The 19,883-nt window shown below is 51.5% G+C and overlaps 3 protein-coding genes and 1 non-coding gene across 5 annotated transcripts in view; 3 read left to right on the top strand and 1 right to left on the bottom strand.

The window, feature by feature from the left end:
• Nucleotides 1-2,089, top strand: LOC135829705 (uncharacterized). Of its 2 annotated transcripts, none has more exons than XM_065342096.1 (2): nucleotides 1-1,230; nucleotides 1,712-2,089. In XM_065342096.1, exon 1 carries the CDS (start codon nucleotides 291-293, stop codon nucleotides 1,206-1,208), a length of 918 nt encoding a protein of 305 aa, XP_065198168.1. In that variant the 5' UTR covers nucleotides 1-290; the 3' UTR covers nucleotides 1,209-1,230; nucleotides 1,712-2,089. The 2 variants fall into 2 exon arrangements, with proteins under 2 accessions (XP_065198168.1, XP_065198167.1); XM_065342095.1 differs by having other exon boundaries at nucleotides 1-1,234; nucleotides 1,716-2,089.
• A 1,755-nt stretch (nucleotides 2,090-3,844) lies between these two features.
• LOC135829700 (uncharacterized) lies at nucleotides 3,845-7,574 on the bottom strand. Its single transcript, XM_065342091.1, has one exon. It carries the CDS (start codon nucleotides 7,179-7,181, stop codon nucleotides 4,977-4,979), a length of 2,205 nt encoding a protein of 734 aa, XP_065198163.1. The 5' UTR covers nucleotides 7,182-7,574; the 3' UTR covers nucleotides 3,845-4,976.
• Nucleotides 7,575-7,830: 256 nt separating this feature from the next.
• LOC135829704 (ubiquitin carboxyl-terminal hydrolase isozyme L5-like) overlaps nucleotides 7,831-19,883 on the top strand; it is a 20,200-nt gene continuing 8,147 nt past the window's right edge. The window contains exons 1-4 of the mRNA XM_065342094.1: nucleotides 7,831-8,049; nucleotides 10,783-10,891; nucleotides 13,725-13,830; nucleotides 19,547-19,672. Of these exons, the coding sequence (XP_065198166.1) occupies nucleotides 7,977-8,049; nucleotides 10,783-10,891; nucleotides 13,725-13,830; nucleotides 19,547-19,672 (414 nt within the window). The 5' untranslated portion in view covers nucleotides 7,831-7,976. The remainder of the gene's footprint in view (nucleotides 8,050-10,782; nucleotides 10,892-13,724; nucleotides 13,831-19,546; nucleotides 19,673-19,883) is intronic.
• Nucleotides 18,842-18,913, top strand: Trnad-guc (transfer RNA aspartic acid (anticodon GUC)). Its single transcript has one exon. It is a non-coding gene; the product is annotated as a tRNA-Asp (tRNA).

The following is a 19,883-nucleotide window of genomic DNA, read 5'->3' as shown; positions in this document are numbered from 1 at the left end:
ACCAAAGTGAGCCGCCAATCCGTTACGTGAGGGATTGAGTGCTTAGGTACCGCAGTCCGCTGAACAAGGATGTGTACGCGATATCCACACAGCTAGCTGCGACGGGGCCACGACCCGGATCCGCCAAGACACCGCGTTACTTCTTACTTTTTACTTTCCGACAAGGACTGGTTGACCTGTGCGCATGGTTCAGCGATCGACTTCAGCCCTCCGGCAAGGTGTCCTTTCCGTAGACGATTCGCAATGAAGCTTTTCGACGTCTAATCTCCGTTTTCGTTCCTGTGCATGCAATGGTGAGCCAGGGTACAAACCTACCGACTCTGCCCGACAACTTTCTCCAGGAGCTTGGCAGCCCGGACGTGAAGCCGGAGAAGCTGGTCGGCAGTGGCAGCAGTAGCGACGTGTTCTCCGCTCAGTGGCAGAACGCCCTGGTAGCGGCCAAAGTCTTGAAGCGACGAAGCTACTGCCAGCACGAGGACGCAGAGAAGCGCACGTATCGGGAGTGGTACGTCCTGAAGCGCATCGGCGCTCACCCGCACATCCTCCAGTGTCTTGGAGCGGCCAGAACGCTATACTACGAGCCATGCCTGCTGTTCGAGTTGATGACATCTACGCTGCAGGATCGCTTCAAATGCCTGGAAACCGACCGATCCTTTGCTAAGTACCTTCGTGAGATTGCCTCTGGATTGGTGTTTCTGCATCGGCATGGACTGTTGCATGGGGCGTTGATAACCAAGAACATCATGTGGAAAGATGGAACGGTGAAGATCGGCGATTTCGGCCTTGCCCAGTTTGTGACGGTCGAGAAGAGCTTGCCGTACGCGACTAGCTTCGTCGAAGGCACGGAGTACATGCCGCCGGAGGCGTTCTCCGTCGACCACAGCTACGGCTTGCCTCTGGACGTGTTCTCGTTCGGTGTACTGACGCTAGCCTGCCTGACCCGCCGCGAGCCGTCCATACGCCTAAGTGCAGCCAGAACGGAACTCGATATGGACGGGAAGGCCACGCCGATTGCGGAAGCGCGGAGACGCGCGACCGACTTGCATGCTCTGAGTCGATGGCACCCGCTGAGACCTCTAGTCCTGGAGTGCTGGAACCTGAGCCCGTCGCGCCGACCCACTGTCGTGGACGTTCTGGCGCAGATTGATCGTTATCTCTCTCTGCTAACGAGTCAAAGTACAGATGGGGGCAAACGCGGGAAAAGGTGATTCAGGATCTAGGAGGCTCTTGGTAAGTGACAAGATCCGAAATGCTACTCCAACTGCGTGATTAGCAGATCGTGTGTGTGTGTGTGTGTGTGTGTGTGTGTGTGCGTGTGCGTGCATGTATGTGTGTGTGTGTGTGTGTGTGTGTGTGTGTGTGTGTGTGTGTGTGTGTGTGTGTGTGTGTGTGTGTGTGTGTGTGTGTGTATGTCTGTGTGTGTGTGTGTGTGTGTGTAAGTGTGTGTGTGTGTATGTATGTCTGTGTGTGTGTGTGTGTGTGTGTGTGTGTGTATGTGTGTGTCTGTGTGTGTTTGTGTGTGTGCGCATGCACATGCCTGCACATTCACCACTTTCTGCCATCATAAGACAACGTTGTCGGATAGTGTTGTTTGGGCATGTGCTGTGAGTATCATCAGCATACACATACACGTACAATAGCCCCGGTTCAGCTTCTGTCGATCAGCATCCAGTTCAACACCTACATTGTGCCTGAATTATGATCCCTGCAGGCAGTACTGGCCAGGTATACGGAACTACCAACTGACATTGCAGCAGGCATAACGTCATGCTGGCTTGCACACGAACACCGGACCGACTACAGCCACAGACTGGGCAGCAGTCATAGCAGCCACCCTATTAAGTCTATAGCAACAGACCATCACGGCTTGACCAAACCGCTCAGACTTGTACCTAACTCAGGCCATATTACGTTGAGTGTGTGTGTGTGTGTGTGTGTGTGTGTGTGTGTTTCTACTGTTTGAATACTAACTTAGTGCCGGGGAATCAATCGCCCTGGCACGTGACTGTAGCACATCAATTTTCTTGAGTGTACTTGTGTATTTGAGTTCACTTCTCGATTTCAAGTTGTAAAGAAATTGAATTCTTCAGTACACTGCTAGGTACGTGGACGTGGACGTATGCCAGCCAGTGCACAGGTGGTGTATTGATGGCCCAGATTGGTATGGGATACGTGTATTGATGGCCCGGATTGGTATGGGATACCTGACACTGTGACAGTGATACACTGTAAAGCGACAAACTTTCGCGGCGTGCAAATTTAACGTTTTCATAAATCGGGCTGGTTCACGTTGGGAAACTTTCGCGATTCTATCTCTTCAGTCGGATCTTGCACTGTCTGCAATCAATGCACGGAGAGGTTTGCGGCGATTTATATTCGCGAATGAATGTGCGAGGGTCGCGAAAATAGCGAAATTTAATATCTAACGAAATGTTTCTCACTTTACAGTATACATGTACTGTAAAACATGTAATTCTAGGCGTATTAAAATTTCGCTGTCAGGGACCTGCCAGGTTTCAGGTGTAATGTAGAATTAGGTGACCAGCATTCGCTTCACATACAGTGTACATGTATACTCTGGTGCCTTTTAAAATTTAGGTGCCGGTTTTCACTACCGAAATCCCCGAAATTAAAGTTACACCGAAAATATCGTGTTTTACAGTACACGGCACGGTATGCAGCCAGAACGCTTGGCCATAACCACATGGAATCCCCAAACCCTGCGCATCAGGGTATCCGTCCCAAGGTCCACTTCATCTTACCCCTCGACCCCCAGTGAAGGTAATAGAGAGGTTCCGCTGAATGTCATTACCATACATGTGTACCTTAATCCACGGAGCACCTTCATTAGGACAGGCCCATGCACGTACTCTACCTAGACAACTGTCCGTATTGAAGTGGACTGCAAACTCGAGAATTCACGGGGTTTTCCCGCCCACTTTAACATACCGTAATCTTACGCATGTAAGACCATGGTCTTGTTGTCGAAAAGTCGCTGTTTTCGGTCCACTCACAAGTGTGTTTTCGTTCGATTATAAGACCATAGTCTTATATGCGAGAGACAAACATCGCATCGACATGTACGTGTGCAAGTACGCATGTTATTGATGAATGCCAGTACAATGGAACCATGATGAACCTTGTGTGTGGTTTTGTGATTTTCATTCACTTATAAGCGCATGTTCTTATAAGCAAGAGTGCAGACTTCTGGTCGGTTGAGTTGCTCCCAGCACATCAGCACGTCGTCCCTACATCCCCTATGTTTTGTCCTTTTCCTCGTTTCTTTTTGTTCTCCACCGGTTTTCCAGTAGGGCTGTGTCAATAGTAAGAAAAAAGAAAACAGTAGAGTCGCGCGCCCAAGAACGCTGTTTTTAAGGGGTTAGCCTAAGACGTTCATATTTGTCATCAATCTGGCCGCATTCTTATAACACGTTCTTAGAAACAACCCATGCTAAATTAGATGACTGTATCCCACAAGCTCCCAGAAAACCAACACCGCCGTTCTTAAGGCGACTCTACTGTACGCATGTCGCAAGTGAAGCACGCAAATCTGCAAATGCACTACATGTGTACCCACAGGTTTTCTCTTTGGGCAACGATAGCGGACAAGATCTGAATGAGACTGATCAAGACTTGCGCCAGATGACTGCCGAATCCAAACAACTGGCAAAACCATGCGAATCGACCACACCTGGTCTACATCATACAGAGTACATCGGAATAGAACGGCCAAGAAAGTGACCTAAGGACACTTACACACATTTACACACACACACACACACACACACACACACACACGCACACACACGCACACGCACGCACATACACACCATGTGCCAGCTAATTGAGAGGAGATTTGAACAGAGTAGTACAGAGATCCAATAGAGAAATTGTCACAAGGTGTGGCAGGGACACACATAACCGGCCCATGAGCAGAAAAGCGAGTTCAAGTGTCAGCTGATAAAACGAAACGTTTGGTTGGTGAGCAGAAAAGAAGATTCAAGTGTCAGTCGATAAAACAACACATTCGGTTTAATAGAACGGTCTCTGAACCTGAAAAGCAGACATTAGCAAAAACAGAGAGGGAAAGGAAATGCGACGTTAAAGTATAAGACAAAATATATTAAACAAACACGAGATCATGTCCATCCATGTACAATGATCAGTCTTGCTGTGCTCTTTCGTTCACAGCAGTGAGGCGCTACGCCATGCAAAGCGTGAAGACATAACTATACAAAAAAAGCAACGTCGGTATAATATAAACGAGCACAACAGAACTTACAAGTACTTGTACGTACTCTGCGAGGAAAGAGACACAACGAGCACTGAATATCTAGGGTTCACTTGAAGAGAAGAGCATGCGACGACGCACGTCAATCCGCAGCACGGGACAAACGTGCACGTACACACGAGGGCAGAGAGAAAGCGTCACGCGGGCAGGAAGGTTGAATTTGAATTTCACTTGCGTCGCCACACCAGCCATAGGCAGCCGCAAGCCCCGAACATCATAATAATAATTACGTTGTATCCTAATAATAATTACGATGTTCGGCATTAATTATTATAATGATCGCATAGGTGTCTGGCACACAGCACACACCAACTGAACCCACCACCCAGTGTGATCTGTAGTTCGTAGGCTAGTAGCAGCAATCCAGCGCAGTGGCTGAGGGCAGTGCCGCGTCAGCCTGATCCTGCATGTACACTTCGCAAACCACTACTACACGAGATGTGGCAGCCTGCGGAGACGGCCGGCGTCTACCAGGAGCATGCAGCACACTATCACTGGCAGCACACCTGCCACTCTCCTAGACACAAACACAATTACACTCAAGTTATCAATATGAAAAGAGGCACCGACTGTATACAGCAAGGACCCGTTCCACAACAGGCCAAGATATGACACCAGAAACACACATCAGTGGGCTTTGCTGGCAAAGACACTAGCCAAGCCAAGACATGACGCAAGGCCTGCATCAATCGGGAGTCTCGCTGGCAAAGACACGCTGGATGAAGTCAGCCAGGTCGGCACCACTGTTCGGAGGAGATTTGGCGGGAGCACCACCGAGGCCAAGAGGGTTCGCAGCACCACCCGGTCCAGCCACCCGCCCCTCTCCTTCAGAGTTCGGGTGCCGGTGGATGTTCGACGACACAAGCGGCGGCCACGGTACGGGATCGTCGTCTTCGACGATGGAGATCAGAGCAGGCATCATACGTACAGGCGAGGACGGGGAGCTAGCTGAGTCTGAACTCGGCGATGGCTGAGCTTCGGAACGGGACGGGGAAACAGCAGAACTACGAGCGGCTGCCTGCGACTCGGGCTTAACGACGTCAGAGCAAGATTCGGCGACGTTAGAGCCTGGTTGGTTAACGTCCCGGCACGGTGCGTCACGGTCGGAGCTAGGCTTGGCAACGTCAGAGGAGGGCTCCGCAGCGCTAGAAGAAGGTTTCGTAACGCCAGAGCCAGCAGGCGGCCGGGGGGCAAGACCAGGGACACGCTCTACGGTTTCAGATGCCGCCTTAGCAGTGTCTGAGTCACGCTTAGCATAGCGCGCCGGCAGAGCTGTAGGGATGCGCTGCCGCCCAGCGAGTGTACACGACTCGTCTGTTTCTTCTTCGCTGTAAACATCGTCCTCGGTCAGCTCCGGACCCGAGTGCAGGTCGCCTGCCGCACGCAACGAAGACACAACAGACGAATGGCGTTTCTTCAGAACAGAGGTCGGCACGGATGAATGGTCTTTGACAGCGGCGGGTTCGATTTTCTTCGCACACGCTACAGCCCTATGTTCACCAGAAACAGGCGAAGGTGCGGACAACGCATCCGCAACCGGTGGCGCACTTTCACCGCGCTCGCCAGTAACAGCTGAACTACTGTCACGCCGTTGGACAGGCAGAGGTGGTGCCGCGTGTTCTCTGGATGTCGGAGTAGCAGCCGAGACTGCGGCCATGCCTTCCGCCGCTTCAGTGCTACGCCGCTGCTGATCTCTACGCTTGGTGTAGAACACGGATAATGGCACATTGTCCAGCGATTCGACACTCTCTGCATCGAGTGCTACGCTACTGCGCACTTTGGGTTTCTTATGCAGCGGCGGCGGGGCCTCGTCGTCCGGCAGTTGAGGTTTTCCCGAGCTGAGTGTGTCGCTGGCCGCGGGCCGTTTTCCTTTCGTAGTCTTTGTCCTGGCGGCGGAGAGCAAGCGAGATGCCGGTGGTGCAGCAGCCCCTGCCTGCCGAGTCGGCGACATCAACGGCGAACTCGACGCTCCCATGGATGACGTCGTCGGAGTGGCCGACGACGATGTCGCCATGGCTCGTGCACTGTTGGCCGCGGCCGTCGTCGTCTTGCTGAGGAACGCCGAGTTTGGCACATAGTGCGACATGAATGGCGGTAGCTGTATGTGCAGACCTCCGGCGTTCACCACCAGCACCGGCTCGTCCTGGCTGGCCGCCAGTGCCACCGTGTTCGCGCACAGCGCTCGCGCTGCCGGCTCCTCGAGCTCAGCCAGCTTGTAGCAAACGCGTTTCTCTCCGTCGATCTCGGCACGCACGGCAGTGGGCAGCGGGGCATCGGCGCAGTCACCCGCGTAGTTGTGATCCGCGCTGCTCGACTCCACCGCCGCATGGAACTCGGCCGCCGAGTCAAATCGCTTCTGCCCGAGCTCCTGGAGAGCAGAGCAGGCTAAGCGGAACACTCGCGACGCTGCACCGTCGCCTTGGGCAAGTAGCCTGGCGTCTTCGAATACCTTATCACTGGCCTGTGACGGTTCTTCTGACCCTGAGCCAGTCGAAGAGCTCTCGGACTTCCGCGCTGTCTTTTTACGCTTGCCCGGGCCGCCAGACTGTTCGTCATTGCCGCCGCTGTCATCTCGGCGTGTTTTCACGCGAGGAAATATCGTCGGGTCTTGCTCGGTGCCACCGGCTGTTCTCAAGCGTCCGCCGACGAAGTGATTGCCGCAGACCATATCGCCGGCTCCGGGTATCCACTGTGGCCGACCAATGCGTTCCAGCCACAGTATCCGCCGCTGCAGATCACTGGGAAACGTATAGAACTTCAGTCCACGGTCCAGCACCGTGTGATTGAAGCAGTTCGGCACGCAGCACGTCCGTCCGCCGCTCACGCCGCTGCCCAGCTCCCTCGTCCTGGGAGCAAACAAGCTGGCCGACTTGGATCTTGTTAGTGTCATTGAGACGGGATTTACCTGTCTTCGGCGCCAAGCACGTGCACTATACAACGTTACTTGGACAGAGCCTACTCATACACACTGACAGGTAGCAGCCTCTATTCCAAACATTTAGAGGAACCTGCTCAGCATTAGTGCTTCATTTCGTCCATTCAGAAATTAATTGCAACAAATTGAATGCAACAATTCTAGAAATGAGCGTTTGAAGAGTTCACTGCGTCAAGTCAGCGCCAGCGGGACGTGATCGAGATTTTTGTAGTCGCTCCTTCCACTGCCCACGCCATTTTCACTCCTTTGTAGCTGTCTATAGCTATCCTCCTCGGCCTCCTCAATTCTTATCCATGGAATTAATCACGATGCTGATTGACTGTGTAAGCAGTTTACAATTTTTGTTTTTACATTAGGCCAGCTACCCAGCCGGGGAGAATCAATGAATTGAGAAAAATACAGTCGAACCGGGTCGACTCTACCTAAAATATTTGTACATGACTCGACTGCATGTATCTGTCTGACAAAACCTTGAATTACGACATGTCGACAGGCCAGAAAAAAGCCAGTAAAAAAGGGCCTTTCTTCAGAAATCGCCAAATTTTCTTTTCAGCTATTATTACGCATCAGTTTCGGGTTTCGTACTCATTCATAAAAATAATAATTCAGTTTCGAGAATTTGAAGCAGCAACAGTAACAGTTACTGTACGAACAGAACCCTGCCCTTGGCTTGAAGTAGTTGAAGCCTGCCTTCCGCTAGCTATCTCATCTGTCTACTAGGCTTCAGTTAGTTCGACTTACAGCCTAGCCATGGCAGCTGAGGGCGACTGGTGTCTGATTGAGAGCGACCCGTCGGTGTTCACCGAATTGATCCGGGGATTTGGTAAGTGTTTCAGCAACTTTATTCTTGTTGGGTGACTATTATACTTGAAGTTGTATGCATGAGCAGGCGAACATGATCTGTGGCACATTTGCAGAATCGATATGCCGTTACAAACATGGTCTTGTATTCCAGTATTTTCTTAGTATTTTTATTTTTGAAATTTTATTTTGAAATTTGCAATTCTAGTACACTTGGACATTTTAAAGGGGAAGTATACCCTAAAATCAAATTTTCACCAGTTGTAGTCTTCTGGGTGCTGAGTCGAATGGTCTTGGTCCGAGGAAGCTGCGACGCTCCCTTCCTACTTGAATCCCAATCGAACTCGCGCACTTCCACCAAAACTGGGTGACTGCGCCCTACTAGATGGGGATTTGTATGCAAAATGTCACTAAAAGCGCCATTTCGTTCTTATAAAAGCACGGATCACCGCGATTGGCCCATATGTTGTAGTCTTTTGGACGCTGAGTCGACTGGTTTTGGTCCGAAAAGGCTGCGATGCAGCGTTCCTCCTTTATTCCCAATCGAACATGGTTGAACAAGCGGTCACGTGCTCCTGCGTACACCAGTCAGCTGGTCACCGTGCCTGCAGGGTACAACTTACTAGCCTGTTTGACCTTTTTTGGGTACAGTCCTGTCACTCGAGTTGAACCCGAGTTGAACCTTGGTGTGAAAGTTGTCGCCTGCTGGCGCGGTGACCAGGTGATTTGGGCACCCAGGAGCACGTGACCGCTTGTTCAACCATGTTCGATTGGGAATAAAGGAGGAACGCTGCATCGCAGCCTTTTCGGACCAAAACCAGTCGACTCAGCGTCCAAAAGACTACAACATATGGGCCAATCGCGGTGATCCGTGCTTTTATAAGAACGAAATGGCGCTTTTAGTGACATTTTGCATACAAATCCCCATCTCGAAGGGCGCAGTCACCCAGTTTCGGTGGAAGTGCGCGAGTTCGATTGGGATTCAAGTAGGAAGGGAGCGTCGCAGCTTCCTCGGACCAAGACCATTCGACTCAGCACCCAGAAGACTACAACTGGTGAAAATTTGATTTTAGGGTATACTTCCCCTTTAACTTTAATTTTTTCTCAAATGTTCATCAGTTTGCAAAGCATTGTTGCTGTGGGATGCAGGGAACTATTGCGCACTGCATGTATGATGTCACCTCTAGGCTTGATGTCAACACTGGCTCAGCCTGGCACACCATGCACCACGAATGCCCGTCACTAGAGACGCACGCAAATCTGCAAGTTCGCTCACGACGCTGGATGTACACGCGCACATTTTCTCCTTCGGAGGGTATAGTGGACAATAACCGAATGAAGCAGATCAAAACTTGCGCCAAATCCACAAGACTGATGAAATCATGTGAACGTTTAAAGCGACGCCCAATGTACACTTGGTCTATACTGTGCGGAGTATACTACTGTAAATATACAAAATTTCGGCGCTGCAAAATTTCGGCACTTCACGATTTTTGACATTTCGGCGGCGATTTATTTTCGGCGTGGGGTAGAGGGCATGGTATTGCGACAAATGCTGTGAAAAATTTCATCGGCGTTTTAATTTCGGCGTTTTGGGTCGGTGCCGAATATAGCCGAAATTAAATAGCTGCCGAAAATTTGTATAGTTACAGTATACATGTTCTTCAGAGTGAATTTGAAGAGAGGGACAAAGGCAGTTTTTACCTATACACACACCGCACATGTGCTGGAGTAGCCAGTAGACACGACGCGCTGCCCGACTACTACTACCATGACTACATGACTGTATAGTGTATAAAATATAAAATAAATTTCACGGTTCGCGTGAGACTCTCGGCTGAAAGCCGAGTTTTCCGCATCCGCCGTGGGAACGCCACCACCCTCAAGGATCAAAATACTTTCAATCAAATAGGCATAGTGCCTTTGGGTCATTTTCATACTAATCATCATAATACATGTACTGCAGAACGGGTAATTTTAGCGACTATTAATTTTAGCGTTTTCCCATTGTCAACCGGTTAGCGACGTTTTATTTTAACGATTTGCAGTGATTTTACTCACGGATCACCAGTGCACTACTAATGTCTCGACGGATTAGCGACTTGAAACTTTAGCGAAAATGAGTCGATCGCTAAGTTCGCTGGGGTTTTTACGTCGCTAAAATTACCCGTTCTACAGTAATACACTAGAGAAATCATGCTGCATTAGTACATGTGCACTGTAGATAAAGCACACTGCATAAGAGTACAGGGTCATGTGCACAGTAGAGAAAGCACACTGCATTAGTGAAAGCAGAAACTAGACTGGTGCTTTGAAGAGAAATTGGAGATATTTCACGACACTCACACACGAGCACACACACACACACACACACACACACGGGCACACACACACACACACACACACACACACACACACGTCTACTGTACTTGCTTCATGCAGAACTGGTCACGTGGGTAGGATGGAAGGTAGAGAGACAGACTGACAAGCTGAGAGAGAGAGAGAGAGAGAGAGAGAGAGAGAGAGAGAGAGAGAGAGAGAGAGAGAGAGAGAGAGAGAGAGAGAGAGAGAGAGAGAGAGAGAGAGAGAGATGAGCATTGTCTGCGTAATGTCAAGAAAAAGACCCATACCAAACACAATCAGAACCTTGCATGCAGTGAAAGCTAAGCATTTGAAGTTAGGCACTGTCCTGCTGTGCTCTCTGTGTTGATGTGTTCTCTGTCCTGCTGTTCTCTCTGTGCTCTATTAACTACAGGTGTGAAAGGTCTTCAAGTCGAGGAACTCTACTCACTTGATGATGAGCTACTGGCAGCGCTACGGACCGTCGGCCCGGCCAACACTGTGCTGGACTCGTTCCCCAGGCTGTGAGTGGCTCTCTGCCGTCTGCCCTGCTCAATATGAACTTGAATACTGAGCCAGTAACAAATGCAAAAAAGAGAGAAGAAACACATGAGAACGAGTTATGCAGCAACTATCCACGACTGTAACAAGATTCTGAATGTCTCAGTAGCCTGTCAGTTTTGTGCCCTATTATCGCACAGTCACTTTCTGACCGTTTATCATCTTGTTACAGTCGTGGATAGTTGCTGCATAACTCGTTCTCATGTGTTTCTTCTCTTTTTTTCATCATATGAAGTGCGCTTTTTTATTGCGTGCAGTCGGCTAGCAGTTTGCGCCTGAGAGCTCGATCGGGCACTTGGAGTGCGGTGTTTTTGCAGCGATGGGTGGTTGGTTGGTTGGGTGGTTGGTTGGTTGTGTTTATTTGAATTCGCAAGCCGAACGGTCTGAACGTGTCCAATGAGAAGGAGGCGAATGGGGTCCAAGTAACCCAGGCATGGGAACACTTAGAAAGGAGACGCAGATAAAAAGAAAATATGGGAAAAGAAAGCTCTTAGCAAAAGGAAAAAGAGAAAGAGAAAGGAGAAAAAAGAAAAAGGAGAAGATAAATCATGGTCACGGCGAAAAGAAAGCTCTTAGCTAAAGGAGAAAAAAAAGAGAAAGGAGAAAAAGAGGAGATACATCGTGGTCACGGCCAAGGCCGGAGCAGCGGCAGGACACAGCAGACACAGCAGACACTTACATATACTTCCATACCACAACAACAGGAACAAGCATGGATGAAGCAAGGGCCATGCCGGCCCAGAAGCGGGAGACAGGGACAGGAAGGGAGATATCGAAGCCACGCACTCACACGCACACACACACACACACACGTACATGCGTACATATACATACGCACATGCCCACACATCCACGCATGCACACGTATTCACACACATTCACGCACATACGCACATGCGCTCGCACGCGCGCGCGCGCACACACACGCACACACACATAATACATGTGTACTTTTAAACACACACACGTACACTGACAGACACATACAGTATTGCTTTGCAATGTTCTCAGTTCATAGTAGAAACGGGACTGCTGCAGCACGGAACTGACGAGAAATGAAGATGGAGCAAATACTGCTAGGCAGGTTGTTCCAGCATAGCGCAACCTGGAAAGCAAATGTTCCCTTTTCAGAGTTGCTGCTGGCGGGCGGTAGGCAGAGACTCATGCCAGAGTCCAGGCATGTGAATCGGCCACAAGCTGGCAGCAAGAGAACCTGAAGCTCAGGACTTGCTTGGCCGTAGCGGCAGCGCCACACAAGGAATGCCAGCTTCTGCTTGTATACTTCAGTTACCCGATGCAGTGAGGTCATGTGCCGATGTCCATAGCGGGCGTCCGAACACTACGCGGGCACCACGGTTTTGCAGAACCTGGAGTTGATGACAATTCCTGGCTGCCAGAGATGTCGAGAATGCATTTGATCCATATTGAAGATCGGGCATTATGATGGACCGGAAGTAGGTGATCCGACCCTGTGCGCTGAGGCAACGCCGCATCCTCCACAGGACTCCGATCTTTTGAGATACTCGGTTCGCACAGCGGGTTACGTGGTTATCCCATGACATGGTACTATCGAATGTGACACCAAGGTACCTGGCAGACTCCACAAGTGGCAGCAGGGTCCCGTTCCAGTTCACCGAGAGTGGAGTATACTTCTCAGGCAGGTTCCCAGAAATGGAGATCACCTGGCTTTTGGAAGCATTCAGGATCAAGCCATGGTCTTTTAGCCAGTTACCAATTGCTGAAGTTTACTCAGACAGAATTGCAGACACTTCAGACTTAGTTGGTTTGGTGCAAATGAGACCAATGTCATCTGCAAACTGCAAGGACAAGGCTTGTCCAGCAACATAGGGTATTTCCCGAGTGTATACGTTGAACAAAATGGGGCCGAGCACAGATCCCTGTGGCACTCCGCAGGTGCAGCGAGTGATAGTGCTGCATGATGGTCCGATGCAGACACGCTGAGTCTGTTCGGAGAGATAAGACATGAACCACCACAGAGCTGTGGCCGTGACGCCAACATTGAACAGGTCGAGAATTAGTTGGTGATGTCCAACTTTATCAAAAGCTTTGGGCATGTCCAGTAAGCAGGCACCTGTGTACATTCGTTTGTCCTGGTCCGCAAGGATACGGTTGGTGATGAGAGCTAGTGCATCCTCAATGGAATGTTCGCTGCGAAATGCAAACTGAGTGGAGGGGAGTGACTCCGTGACGTCCATGACTGACACAAGTTCCTTCTGCACCAGCTTCTCTAATAGCTTGGACAGGATTGGGAGAAGAGGAAATGGGACGGCAGTGAGTGGCAACTGCTGATGCATGTAAGACGTACGGCTACATTTTTTTCTCATTTTTTCGGGGTAACGGCCTCTTTTACGGGCCAGATAAAGTCATGTAGATGTGAACCGGCTACATGCTTACTGTACACTTCTCTATGTGGGGCAAGTAAATACTCACTGTACGATCGCATTGTGGCAATCCCGCTCATGCAATGCACTGTACCAGTATACTTGTACCATGTCGAAAATACCCGATAGAGTACCCGTGCTACCCGGGAAAGAAATACCCGAACTCGTTACCCGATCAAACCCTTACCCGTTGCAGCCGTACTCTTTATAAGCCTAGCGTACATGTGACATGCTGCTGTGGAACTCATTGTAAGGAGTGACGCGAGCAAACGGAACACTCATTGGTGTGTGTGTGTGTGTGTGTGTGGGCGCGTGTGTGCACGTGCGTGTGTGCGTGTTTGGTGCCCGTGTGTGCATGTATGTGGGTATTACCGCTGTACCGTTGTGTTGGCAGGCCGGTGCATGGACTGATCTTCCTGTTCCGCTGGCACAAGGAGGAGAAGACTGCCGGGACGGTCGTCACTGACGATCGTGCACAAAACATGTTCTTTGCTAAACAGGTAAGACTGGACGGTAGAACAGTGGAACAATTCGAGGCTAACGCAGTTTGTTGTTCAAGGCTAACGTAGTTTGTTGATCTCTGAGTTATATGCTCAGGGCAATCACGTAACACTGCTAGAACTCTGTTCTTTCCCTTCCGCAACATGCAGTGGAACCCGGGGAAATCCAACCCCCTTCAATGACGTAGCTGGTCCCCATGCGTGCTACGCGTGCCGTGCTACGCGTGCTGCCCTTCAAAGCGGGCCACTGTGTGTCCAGACCCAACTGCAGTGTCAGCCTGGATGTGCATGCTGATATGCGGTTTGCTCGCAAACACGCTTGGCCACGCGATCCCGTGTCGCAAGGGATACCTTTGCGCTGTAGTGCTGTAGTCTGTGAGACCACCTGTCTTGAGACACCATCAGTCTTGAGAGATCACCTGACCTGAGAGGCCACCTGTCCTGAGAGGGCACCTCTCCTGCCCTGAGTCACCACCTGTCCTAAGAGTCCACCTCTCCTGAGAGGCAACCTGCCATGAGAGACCACCAGGCTTTGCGGATCAATCATCCCCCACCCCGGACCATACATCAACGTACAAAATGGTTGAGCACAAGGCTGGCCAACCCCATAGAAAGGGTATCAGGAGTTGCACACTCTTGGGGGCTTACATGTACAATACTCTTGATAACAGGTTTAGGAACTCATACAGAGAGTACAACACACTACGTAGGAGTGCCACTAGCACTGGAGAGGTACTCGTCACACACACACACACATCACAATCAACGGCCACTTACTACAGTCCATTCATCGGAAACTGACCCCCTGGCTTTTGAAAGTCGAATTTGGGCCGAATTGAGGATCAAAAACCCACTTTAAATCTCAAAAATCTGGGTTTTGGATCTGCTTCTCCATACATTTTGCCATGGCATGCCTGTTCTAATTTGGTAAAACCTGGCTGAATTTTTTTTTTTTTTTTTTTTAAACAAACAGTACAGTACAATTTTATTGAAACAAAGAAAAATGATGGCACCTATGTACAGGGGATGGCCCACGCCTGGTATAAAGTAAACGTAAAAGAGAAAAAAGTAGTACAGTGAAATCGATAACAATAGTTCAGTTCCCACACAATACCGCTCCTGAGCCGGATCAGACCACAATCCTAGCCTCGGCAACCGCCAGTGCGGCAGAAGCAGAGACAAGGCGGTGGCAGTGGATCGGTCGGCGGGCACCCCGAAGACAGGCAACACTTGCACGCAGGAGGGCGAAGCTCAGCCGGGCACGAATCCAGGCCATGACAGAGGAGTAGGCTTCACGAGTCTTCTCGGACAACATGGAGGCAATGCGCTTGTAAAGAGAAATAGCTGAATTGCCCATGCCACCATGTGCCGAGAAAACCACAGGGATGAAGCCTGCCCGCTCAACGTGCTGAACCCTTTCTCCGTAGGCCCGGCGCTTCTCACGTTCGTGTCGCTTGTAGCAGGATGCCGCAGATGATGAGCGATTTGATGGAGCGTGCGGGTTGAAGACCCGGACGTCCAGGTAGCTCCGTTCAAACCGGCCGCCATAGATACCGCTCGCGACAACATCCAGCCGACCCAGGTCATCCCGCACAGCTGTGCGATAGCGCAAGTTCTCCCCGGTCAAGGGCTGGAGGGTTGGCTCCACGTTGACGTCATGCGCCACACGACCGAGCAGCTGCGCCGTGAGATCCCTCACCTCATTGTGCCGCATGATGATGAAGCCGCCCGTAGCGCAGGAGAGAGCATGTGCAACAGTGAACGTTGCACCGCACGAGCAGGTTGATGGCAGTCGGTCCGGGTGCCACCCATAGCGAAGCGCCAGCCCATCACGAAACTGGGCCTTGGACAGGGTAAAGCCATGACGTGCTAGTGGGCGGCATGTAAGCCAGCTTGAGGCTCCTTTCTCGCTGCCAAGCTCCATGGCACGCTTGACTGGGGGAGATGCATCATTTGCGAGCTCCATGGCACGGTGGGCCACCGACCTTCGCTGCTCACGCCGTACCTCACCTTTGCGGTCCCTGACCTCAGCCAATGACTCTCCCAGGATACCAGCCTGAGTGTTCATTTGATGGACTAGCGCAGTAGTGATGTGCCGAGAAGCCGAGTACTGACTGGAGAGAGATGTAGGATCCGCCAGGCCAAGACCACCATGGCGACAAGGAAACCCAATGAGGCTGCGGTATTCTTGGTCGATGTGTTGGCCAGTCAGCACTGGGATCAGCTCTGTAGCGATGTGACGTTCCAGGGGTCCCAGCTGTTCAGCCGCCCCAGCTAGTGTTCGACAGATGAAGGTCCACTTGTGCTGAAGGCCTCTGGTGAAGGCACTGTATGCTGCCTGAGGTTGCGTGCGTGCATACTCTGTGAGGATAGCTACCTCAGCAAGCCATTCCTCACACTTCTTCTGGACAAAGTGCTGGCAGTACTCCGGTGTGCCGATGGCAGCGCCAAGGTATCGATGGCCTTCACCGGTGATGCGGATCCCTGAGCCGGCGAACACTCTTCGAGCTTCATCCAGACACTCAGGTTTGACTACGAGGACTGACTTTGACGGATTGGCTTGATAGCCAAAAGCTGGGCCCCGTTCCAGGAGACGATCCCACCATACCTTCAATCGCACCATCTTGCCGCCAGCAGATGAATCATCAGCATACCAATGTTGGCATGCCCCATCAGTAGCCACGGACGTGATCAAGGGGAGGATGCCGATGGCATAAATTGGCATAGCCAGCGGGTCACCCTGCGTGGTTCCCTCCCTTGACTGAATGGTTTCTCCCCCAACATGCAAGTTGGCGGGGCTGCGGTAGCAGTTGATGACAATCGTTGCTAGGGCTGGGCATGACAGGCGGATGTTGTGGATACATGCAGCACGGTTGAGGCTGTTAAAGGCGTTACTGGCGTCAGCCATCAGCACACCGTCGACATCCGGGGAGTTGTATACATCCGTCATGGCGTGAATGGTGGCCTCAATGCCACAGTCTTGGCCTGCGCAAAGTTGTTGGCTACCTGCTGCTTCCTGGATATCATTTCCAATGATTGACAGGATTGCTTTTCCAATCACACGACGGATCACCTCGCCAATTCCAATGGGTCTGACCCCTGGGTTTTTGGCCAGGGGCACAAGCCGAGATGCAAGATAGGCCTCTAGAGAGGAGGGGTTGACATACTTTGTTGCTAGGCGGCGTGCACAGCAAGCTAGAGAATCACACAGGGCATCCGAAGCATCCGCAAAGCTGGTGCATAGCGAGTGCCATGTGGCAGCGTCCACTCCTGATGGCCCCGCAGCTCCATTTGTGTGCAGAACTGCCTGGCGTATGGCATCTCGGTTCAACTTCTCAAATCTAACTGGGTGGGGTGACGTGGGGAAGGGTCCTTGCATCAGGGCTTCGTGGCTCAAGGGGGCTGCCTCAGGATGCTTTGCCTTGAGGACCTGTCGAACTGTTTCCTCGGAAATCTGATCGTCAAGCTTGAGAAGACCACCCTCGGCTGATCCATCCAGCTGGCGTAGCGCAGCCGAGATTTTCCCATCAGTAACCAGGGACGCGAAATGTCTTGCTGAGTCTTGTACCTTGGGTCTCCCGGTGGCCGACTCGCAATTCAACTGCCGCTGGATGGTCCGGCATTCTTGTCTCAGGTCACAGATATCACCTCTGTTCCATGTTTCCATTCGGCGCTGGAGGATATCCGTGAAGGTGTTCGGATTGGCCCCCGGTGGCTTCTGGAGCAGTAAGAGTTGGAACGTCATGGCAATCTGCAGGGCGGCTCCCTCAAAGACTCCACCATTCCCAAAGCAGGCTAGGTATTGGGCGAGTTGCGCCACAAAGGATTTCCCCACAGTGCCGCGAGGAGGGCTGAAGGTGTTGGGCCTGAAGTGCATTCCTTCTGCATAGGCTTCCCTGATGGCGGTCATTGTGAGTTCCTTGTCCATTGTTCCTAGTGAGAAGTCTTGCCGGATGTCAGCAGGGAAGTCAGGGAGATCAGCTGCAGCGTTGGGCTCCATATCCTGGTTCGTCTCATCCCTAGGCGGGATGTGGATCCCTGGGTCCCCTGCGAGCTGGGATTGCGAAAACTCCAAATTCGCCAGTAGGGCAACCTCCTCTGTTGTGGGCTCAGCAGCAGCTTGGGCATGTGTGTGGATTGCGCGTGGGTCAGTGTCATGCTGTTGGTCTAATATGTTCCACGCCAGCTGTTGAGAATTTGAAACAGTCTCTTGTCGGCACTCCGCAAGCAGAGCAGACGTGAGTGACTCTGGGGTCTCAGCTGTGGTAGCCGGCCTCATTGTCGTGTCACGCTGTGTAGGTCTGACATCGTCAGCATGCTTGCAAGTTGACACTTCTGAACTGGTGCTTGGCTCCGCGGATTCCAGTAAGTTCCATGCTAGCTGTTGAGAGCTTGAAACATTCGACATAGCAGCGGCGAGTGCGGCGGAGGCTATGTCATCCGCTGTGGTTGCACCGGACACAGGCGTTCTCTGAGCGGTGTGTGTGTTGGCTGTCGATCTTCGGTTGGGCGACGCAAATCCGAGTTGCTCAGGTGGAGCTGCCCCGGCCCCTGGCTTGGGTACGGTACTAACGGCTGGCTCTTCTCGTACGGTTACGGTGTTCTTACAGTTCGACTTCCGTCCTGGCGCGCAGCTCGTGCACTTACGATTCTCTTTAGCACATTTGCATTTGTAGCAGGTGCCATTGCCGTTGCACCGGCAACATTGGCCCTTGGTTTCCAGATGACGACCCCCTGGTGGTCCTTCCATGCTGTCCGCCATACCATCAAAGCATTGTGCGATAGAGTCGTCCGCAGAGGTACAAAAAACTTTACGACGCAGAGCTCCAAAAACAGAGTACATAAACCAGAGTGTGCAACTCGGGATACCTGGCTGAATTTCTATTTCCCTGTTCTTGTAGTATACCCTGCTACAAGTAGTATAGGGCCCAGTACAGTGGGGGGTCTGTGGGTTTGTGTTTTCACAACTGTGCCCTACTGTACCATGGCTCACTTGTCATCTGTCAGCTAATCCTCGGTAGTATAGTGGTAAGTATCTCCGCCTGTCACGCGGAAGACCCGGGTTCGATTCCCGGCCGGGGAGAGCATTTCTTTTTTTCTTTTCTTTTTTTCTTTCTGGGATGTTCAAAGAGCGGTATGCGGTCTCGTCTTGCGCGATTTGTAGAGATTTGGCGAAATGTTTTCATGTTTTGTTGTAGGGTATTTGTCTGATGTTGGTGATATTTTGCAAAATTAATTGTTTGTAGCCGGGCTTCCGCTCGAGCTCTCTGAGGAACACTTATTTGTTCTGTGCTAACCCAATACAGTCCTTCGTCACGTGCTCTGCTATGGCTGGACAGAGCGCTTCAGAGGCATGTTTGATAAAGCTAATCCGTCTGGCTAATTTCCACCTGCAAAATGGGTGCACAGTCTGCGGACAATGCTGTTTGCTCTTTAGGGATGCATCAGTGCTGTACAGAGAAATGAGGCCGAGCCTGGCAGCAATAGACAATACACTTCCCAGGGACAGAACTTAACCCGGCCCGAACGTGCCTTGTCAGAATACTCGCACTGACAAGTCGGTGAGGTACACATCGCCCATAAATACAAAGGCGCGGTCCCATAGTGTGCTGGACAGTGTGCTCAGGTAAACGTCCTGCCTGCTACCCAGTTCACTGATGTGTTGTTTGACGATGGTGTGGCTCTTGTTCTGCCTGGCGTCGTCTTGCTCTCACAGGTAATAACAAATGCGTGCGCCACTCAAGCTCTTCTCTCCGTGTTGCTGAACACTGCACACAAGGATGTTGATCTTGGCCAGTCGCTCACCGAGTTCAAGGCGAACACGGCCACTTTTGATCCAGCGGTAAGCCATGGGGTCTCTCCTTTCTTGACCGAGTGTGTATGTGTGTGTGGGGGGGGGGGGGGTAGCGTGCATGGGTGCGAGTGGGTGGCGTGGGGGAGGGGGTGGAAGTGAGGGGGAGGTGCATGTATGTGTGTGTGGGGGGGGGGGGGCGTGCATGGTACATGATGTGGAGGGGGGGGGGGGGGGCATTCAGACAGAACTAGCTCGGCCA

This window comes from Sycon ciliatum, chromosome 13 (genome assembly GCF_964019385.1).
Source record: "Sycon ciliatum chromosome 13, ocSycCili1.1, whole genome shotgun sequence".
NCBI lineage: Eukaryota > Metazoa > Porifera > Calcarea > Leucosolenida > Sycettidae > Sycon > Sycon ciliatum.
The sequence above is the reverse complement of the archived record's forward strand: the minus strand, read 5'-3'. Positions and strand labels throughout refer to the sequence as shown.